Raw genomic sequence first — 24,819 nt, forward strand, 5'->3', positions numbered from 1 at the left:
AACCAATTACCCAATATCCCATTGCAACAATGGATTTGGTTAACGAACGACCTTCTGTAACAAATTGTGTTCGTTAACCGAGGGACCACTGTATTTAGTTTTCATCTTATTTTCAGTGGTATACAGTATATTTATCTCTTTTACTGGGCATTTTTGGAGGCATCTTAACCCCTATCAAGATAATTTAAATTCACTGTTGCTTTTTGTAATGATCAGAAATTCACATACAAAATTAAAATTTGGAAATGGATTTTCTTCACTGTTGAGAAAATTCAGGATACTGTACTATGTTAGCTCAGCATAAAAAATAAATAAATGCACACATAGTACAGTATATGCTTATCCTAAACAAAATTACATAATAAAAGTAATTTATCAAATATTCCACTATACTGTACTGTATACTACAGGTATGGCCACTTTATAAAGTAAAGTGGAAAAATTTGTGAAGCAATCTTTAATGTGAACTTTGGCAAATATACTCTAAATAATATGGAATGTGATAGTTATTCCTATCCTCCTACAAATCTATTTAAATGTATACTCCACAGCTAATTTAAACAAGGTGTGTGTGTGTGTGTGCGCGCATTTATAAAATACATGACAACAAAATAAAAACTGAGAGTTCTCAAGCCTTTGTCTTTATTCCAAAACCTCCACAATAGGAGTCTTCAAATGAAGACAAAAGCTGTGATACTGTGTTAGAAGACACTATTACAAGGGGTCCCTGCTTAAAGTCTCCCTGTTTATCATTGTTTCTTTTTTAGGACCCAAGAAGTGCTCCTGCCTCAGTTAGTGAGGTCAGAGCAATGCGTACAATGCAGAAATATGCATGATTTTATGCTCTTTGGTTAAGACTCTCAACAACATGCCTCTGAAATGCCCAGCAAGTAACAATACAGTGTGTAGCACAAAGAAAACCAGGAAAATAATTGCCTTGGGTACGAAATTGGATATTTTAAGGCAGTTTGATGCTGATGAGGGAGCTGTTCACAATGGTGTTTCTCTAGACTTACCTCCAATGCCTCTCATTAAAACACTCATTAACACATCTTACATAATTCTTTTATACATCTTACCTGCCTCAGCCAGTTTTGAATGTTTTGGTTCGGAAAGGTGTGTGTTTACCCCACTGTGGCACTAACTCCTAACTACAGTAGAGTATAAAAAACAAAAACAAAATGACAAAAGCATTAGCTGTGACCACTACGTCCTAAATTTGGTCATCGCCATTAAGACTACCAAGTTGACTTAATTCAGCACGAATTACCAGTCTTAAAGAAGTCCACACTATGCCTGCTTAAGCTCCAAAGATAAAATATAAGGTGCCAATGTCTTCATGATTACCCTGTAGTTGAAAAAAGTTATCGTTGCATGATAAGGTGGTGAGGACATAGGTGGTAGATTGTAAATCTATCGACAAATTTAAATTTTCTGATTAGGGTGCATTGTGGAAATTAATTATGACGTTAGATTGCAAATAATGTCTGGAAAAAACCTGCAAGTATTAATGCTGGTAATGTGCCCTAGCAGTCAAGGAAAGGCATCGGTGTGGACATAAAACTGCAAGTCATAAGATGAGTGGAGATGGATGAGTGTATGATACTGGTTATACCATGGGTTTGGCTACAGCAACCATTGGAGTCATTCTCAAGACTGTAGCTATGATAAAGGCTTCAATCAGATCCCCTACATTGTTAAGAGCAACCAAGACAACTTGTTCAGGGAGCATTTTACTAATTTCTCACCTTACAACCTTAAAATAAAACTATAAATGTTACTGACCTGTTTAGAAATATTTTGGTCACACATTGTCTCTTTTGTAGTTACCGTAAATTCAAAATCATTTAACTAAAGACAGTATGTCTTTGTCTTAAAATTTTGGTTCATCCTTTTTCACGTTGAATGCCAAATTTATGGCAATCCCTGAAGATGCATTGAAGTGGCCAGGCTTTATTTTTAAGTTAGCTAAAGCTACATGCACTCATGGTGTCAACACAATGCAGGAGAGCCACAAACATTGGTAAAACTCCCTATATGCATGTACAGTACTGTATGTGTGTTTATGTACATGCACAGAAGTGTAGGTACACAATATGTATACACACATCTTGCATCTTACAAAGCAAATGCACTTGATGTATCTAAGAAAAACCCCTCAACCTTTTAACAGTAACAGACTAGTTGGCAACAGTTCAATAATCAAAATAAAATCAATGTATAAAAAACTAGTGGACTAACAAGATGAGATGTATCACACAGCCCTCGCTATCCAAGTGCAACATCCAGAACCATCATCACTATGAAGCCCACAATGCACCAGCCTGACGCTAATCGCCCGTTGTCCCTGGTGGTGAAGAAACAAAACGGAATACAGTAGATGCCATACACTATAAACATTAAAAATAATGGTATCTCCTCGAGCACAATAGAAGGCTGAGTAATACCACAAATACATTATAAAGAGTTGCTCTTAAGATACCTAAGTCACAAAAATTTAGTTATGAGTGCATTATCTAAATCTATGCATCACAATTCTTACCTTGTTTGTGCTTCTGGAATGATGTCATCCACAACAACAAATATCATAGCCCCAGCAGCAAATCCTAGAGCATATGGCAACACTGGATTACATAAAGACACAGCCAATGCACCTAATACTCCAGCAATGGGTTCCACCATCCCACTCAACTGACCGTACCTAGACAACACCAAAAGAAAAAAAAGAAGAAATTACTTTAAAATGATCAAACATTTGCACAAGGGGTGTTATCAAATGAAACATATCGATAATTAATTACTGCATAAGTCAGACTTAGCTACATCCGGAACCAGAGCACATGTTATTACGTAACACCTACAGGGAGGGTGCCTGTATCCTGACGAGACCGACATAATATTGAGTGTGAGTGAGTACTACTCTATTTATTTATTTATACAATTTAATTATGATAAACACATTATATTTAATTTCCTATATCCTACTGCACAGGGGGTGCCTAGTAATTATATAGCCACAGGGAAAGGGTTCAGTAAAAGTTCATGAAATTTCTTTCTTTATAGTAGTATGTGTATTTTCCTCGATACTGTAATTCAGAGCTGGAAGTTACTCAACAGTAAACTTTCTTGATTTCACAAAAAGTCAGAGAGTACTACTCACCAAAAGGCCCACCACACAGAGTGACCAGCTCCTCTCAGTGGAAGACTAACTGCCATCCCTTCAGGGAAATTCTGAATTCCAATACCCAGAGCTAAGTTCCTATTGAGAAAAATAAGTGTTAATATTTTTGTTTCATAGAGGAGCATCATGGCAGATCACACCTGTTATAGTGGTTAAAATGAATGAATGACAGCATATGAGAGTCTGTAAGCTCTTGCTTCCAACTACAGTATCTTTCACTGAAGTTGGAAAGGGTTTTAATAAAAAATAAATATGGTAATATTATTATAGTATGTTATTAAAGAATTTGTAACATTTGCTAGGCCAACAATCATCTTTAATATCAAGCACATAGTGCAGATTCAATGTGAATATATTACAATAAGACCTCAGACATCAAGCAATTAACCATTTGGAACTCAAGCAACCGGATCTTTTTTGGGTGGGGTCAATTTCCAGTAAGTAATGTCTAATCATATTTAAAAAAAAAAAAAGAAAAAATGATTTGAATTTGGCACTGCTTTGCCCATGGTTCCATTTCTGGCCACTAAAGGTGCTGTGCGGCGCAGAGCCCTCCGTGTTGGCCAACACACTGGGTGACACCATTACAGTGCCCTTAATGAAGAAAATTTGTTTTAAGTATAATCTTAAGTAACTTAAGAAGCCTGAAAAAGAGTAATGAATTAAGTGATTACTGTAATCATATTTACTCAAGCTCAACAAGTACGGTAACTGTATCTGCAACTGTAAAATAGGATTACACACACCACTGCAGTGCCACATAAAGAGTGAGTACAGCCCCTTTATTCCTTTTATAATATATTTACTATGGCGATGTTCTTGAGTTTGAGATGTGTATTTACAGCATAGGACTAACTCTCAAACATCCAGAAAAAAAAACGATTATCCAGCACACTCAATTCCCCATGCATTCCAGTTATCTAAGGTCATAATATGTTTCACAAAAATTACTCTTGAATTATATTGTATACTATGACTTATGGAATAAAACTTCAAATCCAATTTCCTAAATTGTAGTCTCCATAGTTTTAAGTTGATGTTACCAAAAATTAATTACAAAGTCGAGTAGTGGTCCCCAAAGAGCACAGAGCCGTGAGTGGCAACTGACTGCTGAAACATGTTGCCATGGCCTAAGCTGATACTCAAGGAATACGTTAACTCCCTTCTTATCAGTGTCAAGTATCCACTATGACACAGGCAAATTAACTATATAATACATAAACAGTGAATACAACATAATTTTGCATTAAAAAAGATAACTTTCTGTGTAACACATACTATAAGTGTAAGGTGAGTACAACACTTATCCTCTATGATGATCCACTACAAGATACTGCTGGAATTTCAATACTGCCTATGTAACATGAAAGAGCTGTTGTCAGTTTGGCAACACAACTAGGAACTGTGTGGGCAGGAGAATTACTACTTTTTATGACTGAAAGGGGTTTGAAATTTGCAAGACTGATACGGATTCTACTCTCTGGCCTGAAGCCTTGCTGGACCTTGAGTCAACATGATCAAATAAGACAAAACTTTTCATCCCTGGTTTGGCTGGGTGAAAAATGATGCTTGCCAAAAAATTTCCAACCACCTCTTCTATGTGGAAAACATATCTTGCCTTTTTCTTACCAAGGTCATCAGGCAATAGAAGGGCTCTGCCATGGAAGATTTAATACTATGGATCTCAAAGATCACTCTTTGATGCCCTAGAGGTTATAAAAGAAACTTACTTGGCCTTATTGAATGTTGAAAGTGGAGTTTTACCTATAGCACCAAATCCCACTCCAACTGCAAGGCCCTCTGCAGAAAATGAAGACAATTTTAAGTCTAATAATACATATAATGTACAGTAGCATCTTTTATTTACTAAATATAACTATTAATATACTGGAAGAGCAAGAGAAACATAAATAATAAACTTAAGGCTTCTGCAGGAGGTGTGCTCCTGAAGAAAACTACAACTCAGAACAATTCACAAGTTCCTTCTGAGACTTAGAGGAAAAATGCAAAAACCTGTTTTCTGGTAAACCTTGTAGCTAAGCAGGTCTCAAGAATTTTACCTCCATCAACTCATCTTTATTGTCACCCTCAACATCACATTATTGGATAAACTTATCATCATTAACATTAACCCTAAGGCACTAGGCTATAGTAGGCATCCCCCCCAAGTGGGTACTATACAGGTATTCAGGAAAATTAAAAAATAAAAATAAATTAAATTTACAAACTGGCAATGCATGATACTGTATAAGCAGTAAATAAATACATGTTCCTACCACAAGTTGTCATCAAATGGGGAGGAGCCGAAAATGTGAGTGAAGTGGTACGTGTGTGAGGCAGTGGGGTGAGGTTGGCAGTAGAGAGAGTATAAGGTACAGGACACTTGTGTTATTATGTTATAGCTATTTAAATTATTATTATTATTTTTATTATTATTATTATTATTGCCTCCAGTAATTGATCATGAATCTACTGATGGTCAAGAGTCCTCTACTACATTTGTGCTTGGGGTAGTGGGTGGGGGAAGGGGGTTAGAAACACATGGTGAGGCACATGAAATCCAAGGATGAAATCCCTATATCACAAAAGCTGAGAAGCTACTAAGAATGGAGACTGGGATGTGTGAGCAAACAAAAGATAAATGCCTACTTGGCAACATAATCTAGCCAGGCTCAGGTGGCAATTCAAGTAGTATACCTGTACCATGAAATTACAAAACGTCATATTACATGAGCCAAGCCTAGGGGTTAAGGGTAAAGTTCATGATCATATTACCAGTAACTTTTTTTTCAGGATAATAAACTTTATGTTCTCACTTTTTTCTTGAAAATAAATACCACAAAATATCCACAAACCTTGATTCAGGGTACAGTTTAAAAGAGAGAGAGAGTCACAACTTATAAGGGTAAAGTCCATAAAGCAATTTTTCCCAATACTGTACCCCTTAAGTTTTCATTTTGTGGATTTGAGGTTCACAGAGATATTTAAGAACATAACCTCTGCTGTATAAGTAAAAATATCTCTTAACTTTATAATAATACTTTCAATTACATTATGTTCATGATAATGTAAAATGTTAAAATAATGCAGACAGCAATGCAGGTGTAAGTGTGGCTGTTTGTGGTGCTTGTCAGCTAGGGACTAAATGGATCCAAAATGGAGGTTCAGTCCTGGAATCAAGACATGTACAGCTTGGCAGGTATGTGTACAGACTGGGTGGATAACGGAATTAATAGGACCTCCTGGTTCAAGAGTGTAACCTTTGCATCTAGCCTCTCTCATTTGAGGATGATGGATCATCCCCATCTCAGGCATACAGAGTAACATGAGCTGACTGACAGAGGGCATCAGTTAAGAATCAAATTTCACTTCCAAATAAACAAGAGCATGCTTACCTCTTAACCCCTTCACTATGGGGTTGCCACTTTTTAATATTTTAATTGGCTAATATTAGATCAGTTTATTCAGCAGAGAGAGAACACATGGGGGTTAAAAATAATTATACTTTTAATTTTGTATGTAGTATCACAGTACCTGTTTATGGATATACTGTACTGTATTGTTCCTTCCAACTCTCTAAACATAACAGCTAGAGGTAAGAATATAATACTGTACTGTACATGAACAAAACAAAAAAACAATGTAAACTTTATTCAATAATTACCAGGGATGTTGTGCACAGTGATTGCAATGATAAGCAACAGTATTCTCCTCCACTGAAGAAATTCATTTTGCATTTTTTGACGATTCTCTTCATCATCTCATCTGTTGGAGACATCCTGTCTCCTCCATCTCCCCTTCTCTGCTTGACTAAGTCTGCAATTGCCAAATTTACATTACAAGAGGAGTTCGGCTGCACGACTAAAAATATAACCGATTTCACTTAAACACTCTAATACTCTTGACTGAATTTACAAATATGTTTGCACCACTGGCATAGATTTGTTGTGACTGAAGGTGGGGATGACTTCCGAGACATGTAAATGAAGTACAAGTGATATTTCCGTTAGCTGGAGCAATTGGTGCAGAGCACTTCCGGGAATGAGAGATTTCCGGGTAACGAGACAACTCTCTCAAAGCCGAAAAAAATCCCCCATCCCCGGAAATTTACAGGTAACATAAAAATGTTCTCGTAACTTTCATAAATTGCTCATTATATCATCTCTCAAACCCAGAAAAAATCCCTCATCCCTGGAATTTTCCGGATAACAGAAAAATTTTCTCGGAAATTCCATAAATTGCCCATTACATCATCTCTCAAACTCTGGAAAATATCCCCATCCCTGGAATTTTCCAGGTACTGTATAGGGAAAATTTTCTCAGAATTTTCCGGAAAATGTGCCCCTCGGAAAATCTTTCCCAAAGCTGGAATTTTCCAGAAAATTCCAGCTTTGGTAACAATTTTCCGAGAAAATTTAAATTCCAGCTATCGGAGAGTTTTGGGTTTGAGGGATTCCGGCTAACGGAGATATTATTTATACATATATACAGTATTTCTATGTATACAAGTATACAGTACAGTGGAGCCTCCATTAAAGGGCGGTTCAATCTACGAGATTTCAGTTAATGAGTTACCTCCCGTAAGGACTTTCAGTTCTATTAACAAGTAAAAATTCTATTAACGACAGCTTTATGAGAAAAACGTTCTGGTGCGAGCATCAGCTGATGGACTCGTCTGCCAATAATCGGTTCACTGTTTATAGCTTTGTTCCAGTGGAGTAAACATCGAAAAAGTTGTGCTCTTGAATATTTTTGCATTTTTACATTAAAATTATTGGTTATTCTGAAATTTGGTTAGCATATTGATAATATATACAGTGCAGTGTTGGTTTAAATAAAAAAAAATTGGAATTAGTAAAATAAATTGTTGTGAACTTAAAATTTTATTGGTGAAATTATCAAGCAGGGGTTCAAAAAAATATCGAAAGGCGATTTCAATTCAAGTGAAACAAGAAATTATTAAGAAATACGAAGAAGGCATTAGAACCAATGCACTCTGTAAAGAATATGGCATGTCGTCATCAACTGTGTCTACAATTACTTTGTTTATATTTAATGTTTTGTGAATTCTATTACTGGGATACAGTTCTTTGTATGCACTTTTTAATTAATTTAAAGGGAATTCTGTGAGTTGGAACCAATTACCCAATAAACCATTGAATTAATAAATTCAGGTAACGAGATTTTCAGTTAACGAGTGACTCTGTGGAACCAATTGTGCTAGTTAATGGAGGGACCACTGTATTCTGTAACTATAAAACTAGACATCATTAAGCATGTTTATTAGACTATGAAAAGAAGCTACAAAAATAAGAAAGAATTTATTCTATTATTTTGCAAATGTTGTACAATACAAAAGAATATAATTCTGGTAAGCCAAGGTACAATGGACAAAACTTGACAAACCATAAAATTTCCTTAACCCCCAATCCACGAATTTTTTAATATAAGCTTGTTATTATTGCAAACTAAAATACTTAAATTACCAAGATAAACACCCACTAATTACTTTTGTGCTTAAAACTATGAAAAATAAATATAATAACACGAACTTACTAATAGCGTTGGCGCCTGGACACCTCTCGCACAAAATTAACTATATTTATTTATTTTTTTTATCTCTGCATTTTCATTAGATGTCTCTTCAAAATGGTGGAATCAGCCAGCAATGAATACTCACAATCTCAAAGCATTCCCCTCGAATTCAGCTAGAGACACATGCTCCAATAAGTGGGAAGTTTGACCTAAGCTTGGAAAATTGGAAATGCAATGGTTTTATTAAGAATTACATTATATAAGAAATACCTTATTACAATTTGATTGTAGAGGGGGATGTATATCTCCCCCCCCCCCAAGGATCTAGGCCCCTGCTTGCCACCTATGGTTTTTCAAGGTCACTTTTTGGTGCTTATGTGTTATTTTGGATGTACTTGAGTACTGTAGTTAGATATTAAATTTCAATTCTTAGATAATTAAAAAAAAAAAATATATCGATATACAGTATGTACTCCTGAACATGCTGATTAAGATCTGTCATCCACAGTTTGATATCTGTATACGTGTAATTACTTGTCAAAATGATATCTGCAAATTTGTAATTACTTTTGCAATGCTAATTACTCGCCACATATGGTATTTCCAGGTCACTTTTTGGTGATTGTGTTATGTAGTCCTCAGCTACAGGTTGAGCTCTTTAACCTGTTCTCTCTATTCTGAACTATTACAATATAACCCCTACCTACTCTCCATCACCTTCCATATACTGTATACCCATTTATCATATTATAAAATGACAGAATAAATGACAAGAGTGAACAGGCTACAGTGTATATATATATATATATATATATATATATATATATATATATATATATATATATATATATATATATATATATATATATATATATATATATATATATATATATATATATATATATATATATAACAAGAGCAGGTATAATTTCCTTATAAAAATGGAGAGGTGATATGAATGAATGTGAAAACTGTACAGATATAAGTCCATTGATTATGCTACAGAAAGTATTTGGTAATTACTGTAAGAATTGTAGCAAAAACAGAATGGGTATATAAAGCAGAAGAGGATGGTAGTATGGGATGAAAGATGCACCAGAGGTGAGGGGGTTGGACAAACAGGAAGAAGCAGTCCACTTACAGTATACTGAGTCTATTACTAGCTTTCTCTATGTTCATACATTCAGCAAATATTTAAATTCAAAACTACAGTAGCATGATAAAATTTTCCCTTCATAGAATTTAATTAAAGTTGGCTCTAATAGGTCATAGTATTCTATTTATGTACATTTGCCAACAAAATACAGCACTCTGGACATGTCTGGTAGCACTACTGTACTCGCACAAACATTCAGATCTTGCTACAATGTTTCAGTCCCCTATCCTGTATTCAATAAAACAAGGCACAGCAAAGTTTTACCTTGATGCATAATTGTTGGCCTTTATTTATGTTTATGTTTTCTCAGATGCTACCAGATGGGTCAAGAATATTTTTTTAGTGACTGTACATACAGGCTTCCATTACTGTAGTAACACTCTCATTACATATTTCACTAATCTACAAAATTTAAGAACTTAAATATACTGAAACATTACAATTCCCCAAAAGCCCTACAAGTACAGTTGGGATAACAGTCTATCAGGAAACAGTTTTTGTTTTCATACTAAACGGCTAATACAAAAAAAACCACTTAGAGGCTTTTTGTTTATCAATCAACATCATCTCATTATTTTGGGAACCATTTTTGTAGACATAGATATTTATATATTCTTTTAATAATAAAAAGAGAAACTTTGGTATGGTGCTGACATTTTACAACTTACCATTCGTTAAAGCTTGCTCCAATCAATAAGCACATGGGTGTTATTACACGCAAAGAGAAATTCTTTTGGCATTCTAATAAGCATAATGTGATAGGTAACAATACAGTACATAGGCAAATGGACCCATAAGCCTATTAAGTTATGCACTCAGCTATAGCTTACAACAAGATTAATGGTCCCATTTTCTCTTGAGGTATGTCTTCCAACTTTTTGGTAATTCACAACACAAAGGAATGATTCTGATACCCCTTTTAAAAAGTGTGCCTCGACTAAGCAACTTGTATATTATAGCAATATATCCCTGAATAAAAAAACAAAGTATACTTTAATGTATTAAAGGCTGGGACAAATTAATTAACAAGCTATGCCTCCCTGTCATAACCAAGCAGCAGAAAAGTGATCTCTGGAAACAGCAGTCACCATTTAAAGAAGAATGCAAAGAGCCATGATGTCACATCAGCTTGTGTGTATCTTGAACTGTCAACTGGGTTACATCTCATTGTCTTTTACTATAAATAGTGGCATTGTCTCGAAAGATTCCATTTCAGGGACTTGGCTAAGATGGAAAGATCTAATAAACTGATGAATTAGTCCAAGCCTCTCATGTTTCAAGGTGTACTTCAGGTTTCAATTCATGGACTTAAGCTTTAAGATGTAGGTTGCTCAGAGAGGGCACCGAGTGAAATAAAATTAAATTAAAAAGAAAAAAGTATTATACAAATTTAGATAAAATTATACATACTGAAGTCGATTGAGGTGAAAGCATTGGCACGGGAGCCTTGCCCTACTTCACTGATATCTGAAGAAAGATCAAGTTTTTTGCTTACATAAAGAGGTACAGCAAGTATTTCATCAATAAAGAACATGTTGAGTTACTTATCTACTGTAATTAGATAAATGTAATGCTATGGATGTCTACACTTGAAAAAAGTTACTTTATCATTTGTTTTTAATCTCATGTGAGATATTTCCAACATTCCACATAGGGTGATGCATATGACTCTACAAAAACAAATAAGTTTAGCTCCATGATATCAAAGTCTTTGGGAGGAGAAATAAGGGAAACAAAACAAAACAAACTAAACAGAGGCATAAGGAAAATACAAAAAAGGGAAATACAATACAGTACTCACACTACAACTACAATACTGAGAGAATGTGGATACTGTAGTTATATATTTTAACTAATAAAATCAAACAAATTAATTAATACTGTACATAATAAAAAAAATAGGGGATCCATGAAATGGTTGGCAGCACTCTGGCCTCTAAACCTATGGGTTCACACCTGGAACCAGACAGGATTGATGAGGCATTTTTCTGCTATGGTGTGTACTGTGCTGGCTACCAGTTAATCAATTCCTTGTGCTAAGTTAACTCTTCTCACTTGGGGGTCACAACCCCAAAATTGCGAGTAACCGTATAAAGAATTTTCTCTAAAAAAAATATATAAAATAAAAATAAAATGGAAAATTTACCAACAAATCCCCTTTAACAACTGAGACTGTTGCGAGACATAAATTGTGTAGCTCAAAAATATAATGATAACCCACTATGAAAAAGTGACTAGGTGCTTTATAATTAGTTATGCCTTCTAAGTAAAACCATAGCCTTAAATAAAGGTGCTCAGAGACTGCTGTTTTCATCATACACACAAAAGCTATTGTGTCTTGCCATTTATGTGCCATGCACCAGTGCACGTAACAAGGAATCTCTCAGTCAGTGAGCTCTTCAGTATAATCCACCTTATACCATACCCTTGAGAGAAGGAATGGTTTCTTAGGCACTTTATGATCAATCTTCTACTTAAAACCTTACAACTGTCCTGAGTGACTTATAGCACATGATGCCAACACTGCAATGTTGAAGTTATGCTAATGTTTTTGGGTGTCATGGTGAGGGCATGATCCAGCTGACCAAATACAGTACATACAGTATTGTACAATACACATGTACGTGATCAGGATAAAACCCCAACTCCTTCTATAGTTAATGTAAAGGAATCACATCCACAAAATTCTACATTACTGTGTATGTAACTGGGAGAATACTGAAGAATAACACCTGGTACATACAGTACAGTTCCATATTACAAGATAAACAAGTCTTCCGGCAAAAATTTATTTATAAATAGAGCAAACTGAAGCTCAAATTAAATAGCACTGTACGATACAAAAATTGGAGAACAACTTACCAGACTGTTGAGAGTAGTACACAGAGTGACGGGTGTAACCGTTGTCCCCATCAGTTTTCTTAGTGTCTCTTTGGGCTGGGGCATTAATATAAAATGTCAACAGTTAGAACATTTTCAATGGTTTGTTTTAGTGGATGTAAAAATACAATTGGAAAACATGAAAGAATCTCCTTGTGTACTAAAAGGTTAGACAATTACAAAATAGTACCATAAAATGAAGGCTTAAAAAACAAAAAAAGACTGATGTATATGCTATTGGCATAAAACAATCTAAAGGCGGGTCTGAAGGCATGGCCCTAAAATCTAAAGGCGGGTCTGAGGGCATGGCCCTAAAAAACATCAACATGACAATATGGTCCGAATTGGTGTGATAAGGATGTTAGTACTATATACAGTAAAATAGTTCTTTCCTTTCCTAAAATATGAAAAAAATGTCCTTTACCTAAAATTAAATTTGGTGACTGGATCCCAATTGAGCTCATGAACACATCGGCAGCATACACAAATAAGGCACCGAAGAGAAAGCCAACAGCAACAGGGAAAAAGGCCCACTCCCCATTTTCGCCATAAGAGCCGGATGTCTCTGCCAGTTCAATAGCAGGTGCCAAGAGTGACCAAAAGGATGCTGCTGTCATGACACCTGCAGCAAACCCCAAGCTGCCATCTAAAACTTTTCTCTAGAAAAATAAACACTTGATAATACAGTGCAGTATAAGGAACATTAAATTCATAAAAAGCACTTGAGCAGGAAACTATACCATACACATGTTAAATGTAAAACTAACTCTCAGAATTGTGTCTAAAACCATGTCTGAGAATCAAGTGTGTCCTCTCTCTGTGTGTAGAGGTGAGACTGATCTGAAGTACTGTACTGCTGTAGTGGTCCCTAAGACATCATTTGTAGCTAATGTTAAATAAAAGTGAATCAGAGCAGACATGCTTATGCTCACCAACAAAAAATCCTCAGACTTCTCCCTTTTAAGGTATGTACCTTCACAATAAGCATTATTCTTATGGAGTCCAAAATGAGAGTGGATATTAATCTAATTTTCAAATTTGGCCAACATTTAGAACTCTCAAGGCATGCTGGCACAGTTATATAATCCTGATAATACTGTATCATAAATAGTGACACAGTTGAGTAAATTAAAAGTTTCACTCTGGTTTTGAAACGAACCTGTGTTCCCGACAGCAGAAAGACAACAGCAGAGCCAGCTGCTGTGAGACCCCAAGTAAAGAGGGTACCCAGGAGGGCCTGAGTCACTGGTGATGCTCCCTCTATCATTTTCTGCTTCACTTTCTAATATACTTGATACCTGTAAGTTGCATATATCTGTGAAACAAGTAAGGTACAATATATTAATTAACTCAAACTACTTAAAGAAAAACAAAAATTTACTTTTAGTGCTTCTGACTACAAGTTGAAATTTTTTTTATGGTTTGCTGGAGATACGCTTATAGTATTTTTGTTTAATTGAACACATTTCATAAGCTATTTTAGTGGCTGGGTCATTTTAACCCTTTAGCTAGTAGCCACATAAGGAAGACTATAATACCATATCACAGTTCTGACTTCTTAAGGTTTTTCACATTATTATTATTATTATTATTATTTTTTTTTTGCAAAAGAGCATTGGAAATAAACTCTAATTTCTAAGATAAAAACTTCAATGTTGATGGCTGACAATAGTGTCAGTTGGGTTACTGGATGCTCCCCCTATCATTTTATTTGGTCTTGGTAGCAACAATACTGGACTGTATACTGTACATCAGTTCGTCACAGGCATTCCCTCTGTACCTTAGTGTATTTTTGTTTAGTAAGCATATTAGTAGTTGAAACTATAGGCTTAATGGGTAGTAAATGACTTTAAGCAATCAAATGTACTGCAAATTGAATAAAGTACAGTACGTACTGTATTGTGTTGCAATATTCAAATCTCCATACACACTGGCTAGTTTTCTTGCTTTTTTTAAATGATTCTGACATTTATCTTTGGGGCAAATCACTTAGTTTTTTTTTTGGTTAGGTTAGCTTAGGTTAGGTTTGGTTGGTTGGTTGGTTCCTTTGGCATGGGAATAGGTTATTTTTGGTGTTTTGCTTTAATCTGACCTTCATTTTTTTGTGCAAATATTTTTTATTTTTTTTATTTTTTTTAAAAATTAAATTTTCATTTTAACAGAAACCACAAATTTGCACAAAAATGGAGGTCAAATTTGAGTAAAACACACCTAAAATAAACTATTCTCATACCAAAGCAACCAACCAACATAACCTAACGGTACTCAAACTATCCAACCAGGAGCGAACTCGTAACAATGGTTTTAAATTAAATAAATTTAGATTTAGGCGTGAAATAGGTAAACACTGGTGTGGAAACAGAGTAGTGGATGAATGGAACAAGTTACCAAATATCATCATTAACTTGAATACGCTGGATAGCTTCAAACATAGGATGGATGCTTATATGAGCAATAGGGGTTGGGTGTAAATGGGACTGCCCAGTATGGGCCAATAGGCCCGCTGCAGTTTCCTCCATTCTTATGTTATGTTAAAAAAAACCGGGACAATTTACAGTATCACACCGGTCTTTATAACGATATTAAAAATAGGTTTTTCCTATGTATTTTGATGAGTTTCGAACGAATTTGATATTCATTTCCTCCGGAAATAACGTTTTTTTTATACCCTCTCCCCCCACAACCCAACAATCATAATGGAAAAAGTTGGATTTCTTTTTTACAATAAATAAATTATATTACCAACCAAGAAAACCTAACCTAACCCGTTGTTCATGCCCCAGTCGCTTAAAGAGCGAAGACGGAGGCCTGGAGCGATGCATGAGCAGGGGGTTAGACCACCTCTGCCATAAGTAAACAAGTCACGTGACTCAGCGAAAGTAATAATCTTGAAAAATTATTATCTCGGTTATCCTCAATTTCCGGTGGAAATCTCACAGAAGAAAAATGTCTTAGAATTGTGTAAACATTATGAGATACACATTTTTAATACGAAAATAAAGACCGGTGTGATACTATACGTTCACCCAAAAAATTATTTGCCCCAAAGATAAATGTCAGAATCATCTAAAACAGCAAGAAAACTAGCGAAAAAATATATTTTTCATGTGAAAAAATGTGATGGGTGGTTAACGAAAAGGACCCCAACTTACTTCACTACTTAGGTTTTTTTTAGTTTAAATTTATTGACAAAGCTTGAGGTATAGTTTGCCTATTCTGAGTAATTCAGCCTTCGACAGCAACCATTGTACCTACCTGCACACTAGTCCCCACCTTCAAACACTCGTCGTGCAGCCCAAGAGACTAACATTAACTGGTTCAAAGAGCCACTCCCACCTACATGATGACACACTACACTGCAAGGCATCGTCCAACCTACCTAACACATACGTCAAACAAGAAGCTTTTTTAACACCAACAACTTTCAGTGAAACCCTTTACAACACCTACACTCCAGGCAACACCAACAGACACTGCAACACCCCGACCTACCAGCATGTGTTGTGGCTCTCAGCAGGTGCAGCCAAGGTGGTGTGGGTGCTCAACACCTGCTGTACATCTATCACCTATTCGCATTGCATCTCCAATTACATTACACACTCACTACAGTCTACACCTGTTCCCTGTCTACAGTACGTCACTGACTGTACTGCCAGCGAATGATCTGACTGGGCGAGAAGACAGTGAATATTCCTAGCCAATAATATCACTAACGACTCGCTTTTTCCCGTGACTTAATAGACTCTTGAGAGCAGTAGAATGGTTATCCAGTTCTATGTTGCACACTGTTAGTAGATACTGGGTGTATGATAATAATTGAAAGGATTAACCGAAGATTAGGCATCACGGCCAGTATATTTCAAGTAATGAACAGTCCGTTGAAAATATTTTGCTAACTTGTAACAATTAATACATACGAATCATATTCATATACAGTATATATATATATATATATATATATATATATATATATATATATATATATATATATATATATATATATATATATATATATATATATATATATATATATATATATATATATATATATTTTATTTTTTTTATTTTTTTTTTGGGGGGGTGGTTATTCTGTTATCACTTCTGCATGTTCTGTTGTGGGGTCCCTGTGATTCTGGTTAGGGACTATTCTTCTTTCCCAACTCTCCTTTGCCACATCCCCCACCCCTCCCCCCAGCACAACACCTCTCGACAAGGCTGACACCCTTACCTTTCCTCAACCCACATAACCCCCAACCTGCAACCCTATATCCGCAATTAAACACGAAGCCTCGCCACTCAATATGCGGTTTCAGTCAGAGGGCACAAAAGAAACCACTACCAACCGCAATCCTTTTACACCATTCTTACCTACTCGTTACCTCCTGACTAGCTTTGCAGAAAAAACAATTCTCCTTTCCAAGGCTGCAGACAGAACTTAACCATTACTCACCTATATTCCATTAAAATCTCTTGAACACATCATTCACAAGCAAGAATCACTTGGAAAGATACAACCAACTTGAAGATCCACAACGTGACTTAAGGTTAACATATCATGCGAATCAACTTTTTGTCTCCCATCACGACGTTTTATCATTGACATTGGCAAAGTACCGAGAAATTGACCATTAAACATTATAGCGTCACATGACCTATTCTTAGCTGCATCACACCATTTTTTGACTGATAGGACACAACCTGTACTTCTTAATAGTGTCCTTTCACCACTTACCAGATTACAAAGTCATTCAGGCGATTGGTCTGTCCAGTGTTAGTACAGGAGGACACCGGAGCACCCGGAGGAAACCTTTGATGTTTGGTAGTCACACTGGATAACATCCTTCTTACAAACATCCTTCTTACGTGTCAAACATCCTTCTCACGTGTCTGAGCCAAGCAGGACTGGAACCCATGACAGCGTTGAGAGATATGAGCGTTACGATTATACTACCAGTACCTCTGGTGCTCCTCATGATATACTTGGCCACCTCGTATTCCTTGTTTAAAGGACTTTCCTCTGTCAACAATTTTTTTTACTACTAGACTCTAAGCAGACGACAGAATAATCAACAGACTCATATTGAGTTAAGTCACGCATTTTCAAAGAGGGGTCCTTCTCTGTGGGTGGGGGCTCGGCCTCTACGGGTCCAATCCCATAATCCCACCTACCGAACACTTTTGGAGTGGGTGCATCCCTGTGCCAAATTTAAGCTCGCCATCTTCAAAACTATAGCCAGAGACTACGAACAGACAGACAAACAAACAAACAAACGCATGCAGACACTTTCCTACACAAACACACATTTTAAGTTTAGATAAAGGTACACAACTGATGTTTCCATCAAATAAATTTGTTCTGTAAATACATTGTATTTTATTCCAATACTAGAATGTGTGGAAATTTCATCTTTGGTACAAACATGTTTAGTGAGTGAACTATACAAAAGTGACTATACAGTAGGTACACACTTAGAGAACTATAAATACCTGTCATATCAGAGACGCATAAGTATTACTGTTAAAATGTCCATGAAATATTTCATGTACACAGCACTGCCATAAGAGGTAAGATGAACAAAGAGATGATACATAAAAAAATAGTGTTGATTCATCTTGATTTGGGCTCCAATAATACATGTGCATCAATAAATAAATTATCTGCTGTCACAGTAAAATTAATTTGAGATCAATACGAGATTCGTATCAATACAGAAGAATTATTTAATATAGAGCATTATGTATACATGTAAAATTATAAAGGGTGCATTCTACATAGTAGTCCACGCCGCCACTTATAAGCCACACAGACTGGATCTATCTCTTCCCCACCTCCTGTAAGACACAAACCAGGCAATTAATCAATGGTCACCCAAGGTGGAGAGGTTTGAGAAACAAAGAAAATACAATTTTAATGTTATTTATCCATGCTAATGTGTTCTGGGGTAAGCGTTGACGCTATACTGTAGTTTGAAATTATGAATATTAAGTTTCCGGGAAACAACGATACGATAGGATTCTTTTGTAAATATTAAAAAAAATAAAGGTTAGATTTTTTATATAAACTTTAGCTGATCATCGTATTAGAATCCATCAGTTGCGCCTCCTCTTCTGAAGTCTGCCACTGCATGAATCCTTCTGCCATTCTCCCTGGCAACTGCATAAATGGCGGAATTTTCACTCTGCTTCTCCATATTGTGGCCCTTGGCGTGTAAACCAGCAACGATTTCCTGTGAGAAGTTTTTATATTTATAAGGAACCATTTTTACAAACCATTAGTCATACTTCAAGTAAATGACACTTTAACTATCAATAATAACAAAGGAAGATTGTAAATTGTATTTACTGAGTCACTTACAAAACTATACTGTACTAAGTGGTTGAAGATAACACCCTACTTGTTACCATAAGGTTACAAGATGCATTAACACTTGCCTCATTTAAAATAGTTCTTCACATAATATACACATACCGGTGAGAGTCCTTCCTCGTAAAGGATGGCCATAGGGTGCATCCGCAGGTGCATTCTTGGAGCGTGAACAGCTTGAGTGACTCTCTCCCCCAGCCACAGAGTGCGGAGAGCCATCCAGGTGGCGGCCCAGGCTACCCAACCCTCTCCTGCTCCGCTGATGACTAGGCGAACGTCCCCCCTTGCGTCCACGAACACTGTAGGGCTCATGTGACAAACGTGGGACTTATCTAGGAGAGGCAGGGAAGGAGAATGAGAAAGACATATGGAACATTAATGAATAGATGCAGAAAAATATTAATTGAAAATTTTCTAAAACGTTCGTAATCGCATTGAGGCTGAAGCACAACATTATTTCATATGCTTAAATCATCCATATCTCAAAGTAGTTTCTTGGAATAGCAATGTTATTTGAAGTAGCAAAACCAATTTCGTAACTTATTATTTTCTGAGTAACTTCTGGGAAATGAACATAAGAATCTGATTAAGAGCATTTCACCTGCGGGACCACCTGAGGAGCTAGTGGCTGGTGGCGAGCGGTGGTGAGGTAAATCTGCCGCGACATTATTCAGGAGGAGACCAGTCTGTCGGGATCGGACCCTGGCACCTAGGCTTGAGTGAGAAAATGTCACATTTCTCTTCATTTTCATGTTCAAATTAGGTACTTAGAGACCTCAATATAGGTACAACCCCCTGAGTTTTGTTGACATAGCAAATTGAGGTGGATGGACAGAAGTAACCTCTTTATAGCGGTCAGGTAACGGTGTTAAGAAAGAACTTCTCCATCTAACAATGTTGATATTTCCAGTATAGTTACAGATTAAATTCTGATTACCAGATATAACGTCATTGCCTACCATCCGATAAAAATTGGGTGGTGGTGACGGCGGTGTGACGTAAGGAGACGGAGGGGGCAGGGAAATGGGGGGAAGGGAGCATATACTGGGGGTTGGGGAGGAAATTTGCACTAAGTCGTTGTGTAAGGACAACTACATCACTATATTATCGTTTCACATAGACTATCCTCTTCAACCTATGAATATTGAAATTTCTTATTTAATTTCAATTTACATAAAGAGGAACAATGTGCCACTATAAAGAGGTTACTACTGCCCATTCATCTTAATATACTAAGACGTCAACAAAACTCGCCAGCCACTGTACCAGGTATCAGTGTACTGTAATGTACATGTAATAAAAGAGACTAAAGCAATATATTCAGCAAATACAACACAGGTACAACACAACAGAATAAGCACAAGTCAGTTAAGTATTATCATCGGACATAAGTCAATTGAATTTTGTTATACAGAACAGAAACAATTGGGACCACATCCAAGGGAGGGGAGTGGGAGCAAAGAACATGTTGCCCCCCCCCGCCCCCCTCTTGTTTCAGTACCTTCTTGATATATAATGATCTTCTTACCATGAGTTAATGCCACTGGTTACAGAGACTGCGTCACCGTTGGGTGCCATCAGAGAGAACTGGACAATGCCACAGTCATCTTGGGAGATGTGGGCACTGTCGGGGTCATCTAGAAAAGTGCGGGCAGTGCCAGGGTCAATCTTACCAGCAGGGGCGGCTCCATAGTGCCCTAAGTCATTGAAGGTCTTATCATCTTGAATCAGGTGTCGAATACTAGCAGCAAAGGCATCAGAGGTCATGTACTGTGGAAGCTGAGAGAAAAAAGTTTACGAATTATTAAACAATGCATATCTACCGTAAAGCCATTCAAACTAAAATTCGCTGCACACACAAAGCTGCTGTGCATGTGGCTCAGACAATGCGACAATAACAACATGATTATATCGCCGAAAGTATATATCAGATTTGTCTCAAATGCAGTAAGAACCGAGAAGAGGTTGGCAGCTTATCAAGGCCGACATAAAAGGCCTCCTTGACATCATCCTGTTTTTAAGCATTGGGGCGTAAGCATTGATGAAGGAGACATGCCAAGAGTTGTTCAGTGTAACACAAAACTTCATGAGACACTCGTTGATACCGACAGGTACGAGTATTTCGTTAATGGGTGTAAGATGGTGTGGTGATTAACAATGCTGACTCCGTAAATTGAATAGCACTCATTGACAGGCTCACCCATCCAGAAGAAGGTATAGCCGGCTACTTGCTCTGTGAGATGGCCCTCATCCAGAAACTGGACTCACTTATTTATGGCTGCCATGTCAATGCTATACAGTATCAAGAAAAAAATTCCATAAGGGCTGTTCTCTCGGAGCGCTCACCTGTGTTAACATATAGAAGGGTCCGTACAATTAAGTAGGTAGTAGATATTAGGCAGCTACCAAACAGGGAGGTACTACCGCCTGGGAAGAAATTGGAAGCATAATGTGTTTGTCTATGGTAGACTCTGCTGCCACATGGCATCACGAAAATTCTGACCAAGCCCCAGGTTGCTGATCTGACTTTCTGCCTCATTTACACACAATTGCAGAGTCTCAATTGTTTCTCTTGATATTGACAACGCAACATGCATATATTGTTTCTCACTTTTGATTTTTTTTCATTTTGTATTTCTTTATGGTTCTTTATTATTATTATTATTATTATTATTATTATTATTATTATTACATTTTCGCCCCCAAGGCCTCTATGTTTCTTTTATTTTTGTATTGAAAGCTTTTGTCAATCAAGTGACCCACTCCCCGATTTCACCATATGTAACTTTTCATCTTTGTTCTTTGTATATTTTCAGCCTTCGGGCTGCCATTTTATCTTAATAAACCGTTAATTATTATTATTATTATTATTATTATTATTATTATTGTTATTATTATTATTTTTATTATTATTATTATTATTATTATTATTATTATTATTATTATTATTATTACACACGTTTGCCCCGAGAATCTTCAAAGCACAAGTCTAAACCTAAAAAAAAAAAATACATCTATCTTAAAAGTATCATGAGTTGTTGGTTTACCTCCGTTACATTCACGGAGTTCCGCAACGTGGTGTCCTTGGGGTAGGCCCATTTCATGGCCTCAGCCACACGATGGTGGGTCAGGACGACATTCTGGTCATTTAAACTGTCAGGAGTGAGTCCGTACTCGTCCAGAACGTTGAGGATGAAGCCCAAGACGAGACCCGAGCTAGGTGATGGTGAAGAGTACATGGTGAACCCACCATGTTGAAGGTTCACTCTCACAGGGTCCTTCCACACAGGTCTGTAAAGTATGGCATATAATTTATTATTAAAGGCAAAACATTAAGATATTCACATAAAAAAGTGTTTAGTGCAACATCTACCTGAATAAGTTTATCATATACCTCAAGTACTAGAAAGTATGCATCTTGCAAGTATCGGTGACTAGTGGATTTTGTGACAAATGTGGCGTAGCTAAAGGGGAGTCGGAGGTAGAAATTGCCCCCCCCCCCACCTCCAAGTCTCAATAGGTATTTTGTCGGAAAATTTAGTATGTAATGATTTAGTTATTATACCTTGACAATTAAGTTGTTTATCAGTTTTTATTTAAGGAACAACTTTGAGGCCGACATCACCTGTACTGTTTTAGGTCTTCCTTGGTGAGCGTCCCTCCTAGGTTCTGGATGTCCTGTGTGAGACTTTCTGCCAGAGGACCCGTATAAAGGGCATCACTGTCCTGCTGGAGGAGACGTAGGGTGTTGGCCAGCTGGGGGCGTGTCACAATGTCTCCCTCTTGGTATACCGTCCCTGTCGTTGGGTTGATGAACACACTGCTCGTATAAAGAGAACACATAACAGATAGATAGATAGGTAGATAGATAGATAAATAATACCGTATATGCTTGTCTTAGGAAGGCAACGCTTGCCAAAAAAGTTGCTTGTCGAGAAAAAGTTTACTTATTCGGTGATGCGGTGATAAAACTATTAAGTAAAAAGGATTGAAAAAAGCTAAAAAGAAGAGGAATAAAAGATGAAACACTGAGATGAAGAAGAAAAACAACTTACAATAACATGGACTAGTATGAATTTAATTCAGTATATACTATTAAGCTGCAACACCTTCAGGCAGACCTCATGGTAGGGTGGGAGAGGATGGTGTCGGCGTGGGTCCTGAGAGTTCGGGCGAGGTGCGGGCTGACAGGGTGGCCCTCCTCACATAGTTTTATTGTAGGGCGCAGCAGCTCGGCCCATGGTAACCCACCTCCCAGCCTCTCATACAGCTGACGGTAGCCACGTAACGCTCCAGGCACGGCGATGGCTGACCCGCCTGAGAGAGAGAACGAGATTATATTCACGGTCAAAATTAAAACTTGTTACATCTCTAAAAGTGTCGCTCAAAACATTAGTACAGTATTGGGATTTAAACATGTTGGAGACAGATTATTTGTGTGAGACTGAAGCTTAATCATGTCTTTAAGTGCCTCCACCCCCCCCTTGTCTTCTGTAACACATCAAGAGGGGGAAACGTTCTCTTTTTTACACAGGGCCGGAGGGCCAATTGTTATGGGGGCCCCAGGGTAAACAACTTGTGACCTCTCTTGTCTCATCGTCCCTTTTGTCCACATCAGTATACATAATGAAATTGAATTTGAAGTTGACATTTATGCTTTTCAGTTATTCTCTCACAAAATATAAATGTATAAGATCATTCATACCCAGTGAGCCACCACTTGGTCTGGCCTCCCGAGCATCGAGTGTGTACGCTTTGCTTGCAGCTTGTTCATAGTAGGTCATGAGGAACCCCCCTCCTAGACCCGCAGACTGTGTGTTGGTCACTCCTATACACAGGAGTCCTGCGATGGCCGCGTCCGCTGCCGTGCCGTTCTTGCGCAAGATATCCCTGAGGAGAGAGGAGGGAGGTCAGTACAGAGGGAGAGACTAGTGTTAAAGAGCTGTAACACTATATACCACCGTTGCACCCCGCGGGCTTACATTGTGACCTGAGCACAAGGCTGGCCATCAGTAGAGACCGCAGCCTGAGGGAACTCCCCAAACCGTGACGGTATCCTTCCTCCTCCTTCCTCTTCCTCCCCGTTACTCCAGATCCTCCACAGTCCTACTGGATCTTTGTGACGACTCTGAGAATGTTACCAAAGAAAAAAAAAGCCTTTAAAACCTTCTTCAAATGACAATAATAAAAAAAAAATCTCTCAGATAACTGTGAAAGTAAAATCTTACATAGGCGGCGAAAAAGTATTCGTCCTTGATAATCAACAAAGTATAGGAAGATAATTCTTTACTTAGTTAAGCTCACTCACCTGGTCTACTAAGCTGCCCCGGGACACACCTGCAACACAGAGAGAATTAGTACATTACAAACCGATCATGTTTACATTCGGTTGCAGGTGACGCCACTTGAACGTCATGAACGGTATCGGAAGATTATGAGCCTCAACTTGACTCTTCAACCCAACTCACCCGCTTATAAGAGGGAAAATAATTGACCTACATAACCTAAGTGACCCCTTCGAGTAAGTGGTCATGTAGGCATCCCTAAGATAAGACATGATGCCTAGCAATGGTGTGATAGTCAATATTCCTTTCATCCATTCAGTACGACACGTCAACTCGTCGTACCTTGAGACTCGGAACGTAATTACAATGTTCATCTCAGGATACTCTAACTTGTCTGACACTAAATAATATTGAAAAT

General features: G+C 37.2%; 2 protein-coding genes across 6 annotated transcripts in view; both read right to left on the reverse strand.

Moving 5' to 3' along the window:
• Positions 1-9: 9 nt before the first annotated feature.
• LOC121856619 (zinc transporter ZIP11-like) lies at positions 10-17,576 on the reverse strand. The gene is given in 11 exon segments (XM_042352276.1): positions 10-2,347; positions 2,543-2,701; positions 3,161-3,259; positions 4,912-4,981; positions 6,846-6,918; positions 6,921-6,997; positions 11,283-11,339; positions 12,735-12,809; positions 13,177-13,411; positions 13,912-14,050; positions 17,485-17,576. Coding segments are annotated over 10 exon segments (1,032 nt in total). The 5' UTR covers positions 14,020-14,050; positions 17,485-17,576; the 3' UTR covers positions 10-2,268.
• Positions 17,577-18,095: 519 nt separating this feature from the next.
• The window catches only part of LOC121856618 (scoloptoxin SSD14-like), an 11,077-nt gene continuing 4,353 nt past the window's right edge, over positions 18,096-24,819 (reverse strand). For all 5 annotated transcript variants that reach the window (XM_042352274.1, XM_042352275.1, XM_042352273.1 and 2 more), the window contains exons 4-13: positions 24,425-24,453; positions 24,099-24,244; positions 23,822-24,006; positions 23,238-23,433; positions 22,742-22,936; positions 22,164-22,407; positions 20,645-20,895; positions 19,718-19,830; positions 19,222-19,448; positions 18,096-18,979 (exon numbers count right to left, since the gene is read on the reverse strand). In XM_042352274.1, coding sequence (XP_042208208.1) covers positions 18,833-18,979; positions 19,222-19,448; positions 19,718-19,830; positions 20,645-20,895; positions 22,164-22,407; positions 22,742-22,936; positions 23,238-23,433; positions 23,822-24,006; positions 24,099-24,244; positions 24,425-24,453 — 1,733 coding nt within the window. In that variant the 3' untranslated portion in view covers positions 18,096-18,832. The remainder of the gene's footprint in view (positions 18,980-19,221; positions 19,449-19,717; positions 19,831-20,644; positions 20,896-22,163; positions 22,408-22,741; positions 22,937-23,237; positions 23,434-23,821; positions 24,007-24,098; positions 24,245-24,424; positions 24,454-24,819) is intronic.

Source organism: Homarus americanus, unplaced genomic scaffold, assembly GCF_018991925.1.
Source record: "Homarus americanus isolate GMGI-L3 unplaced genomic scaffold, GMGI_Hamer_2.0 scaffold26591, whole genome shotgun sequence".
In the NCBI taxonomy this organism is placed as follows: domain Eukaryota; kingdom Metazoa; phylum Arthropoda; class Malacostraca; order Decapoda; family Nephropidae; genus Homarus; species Homarus americanus.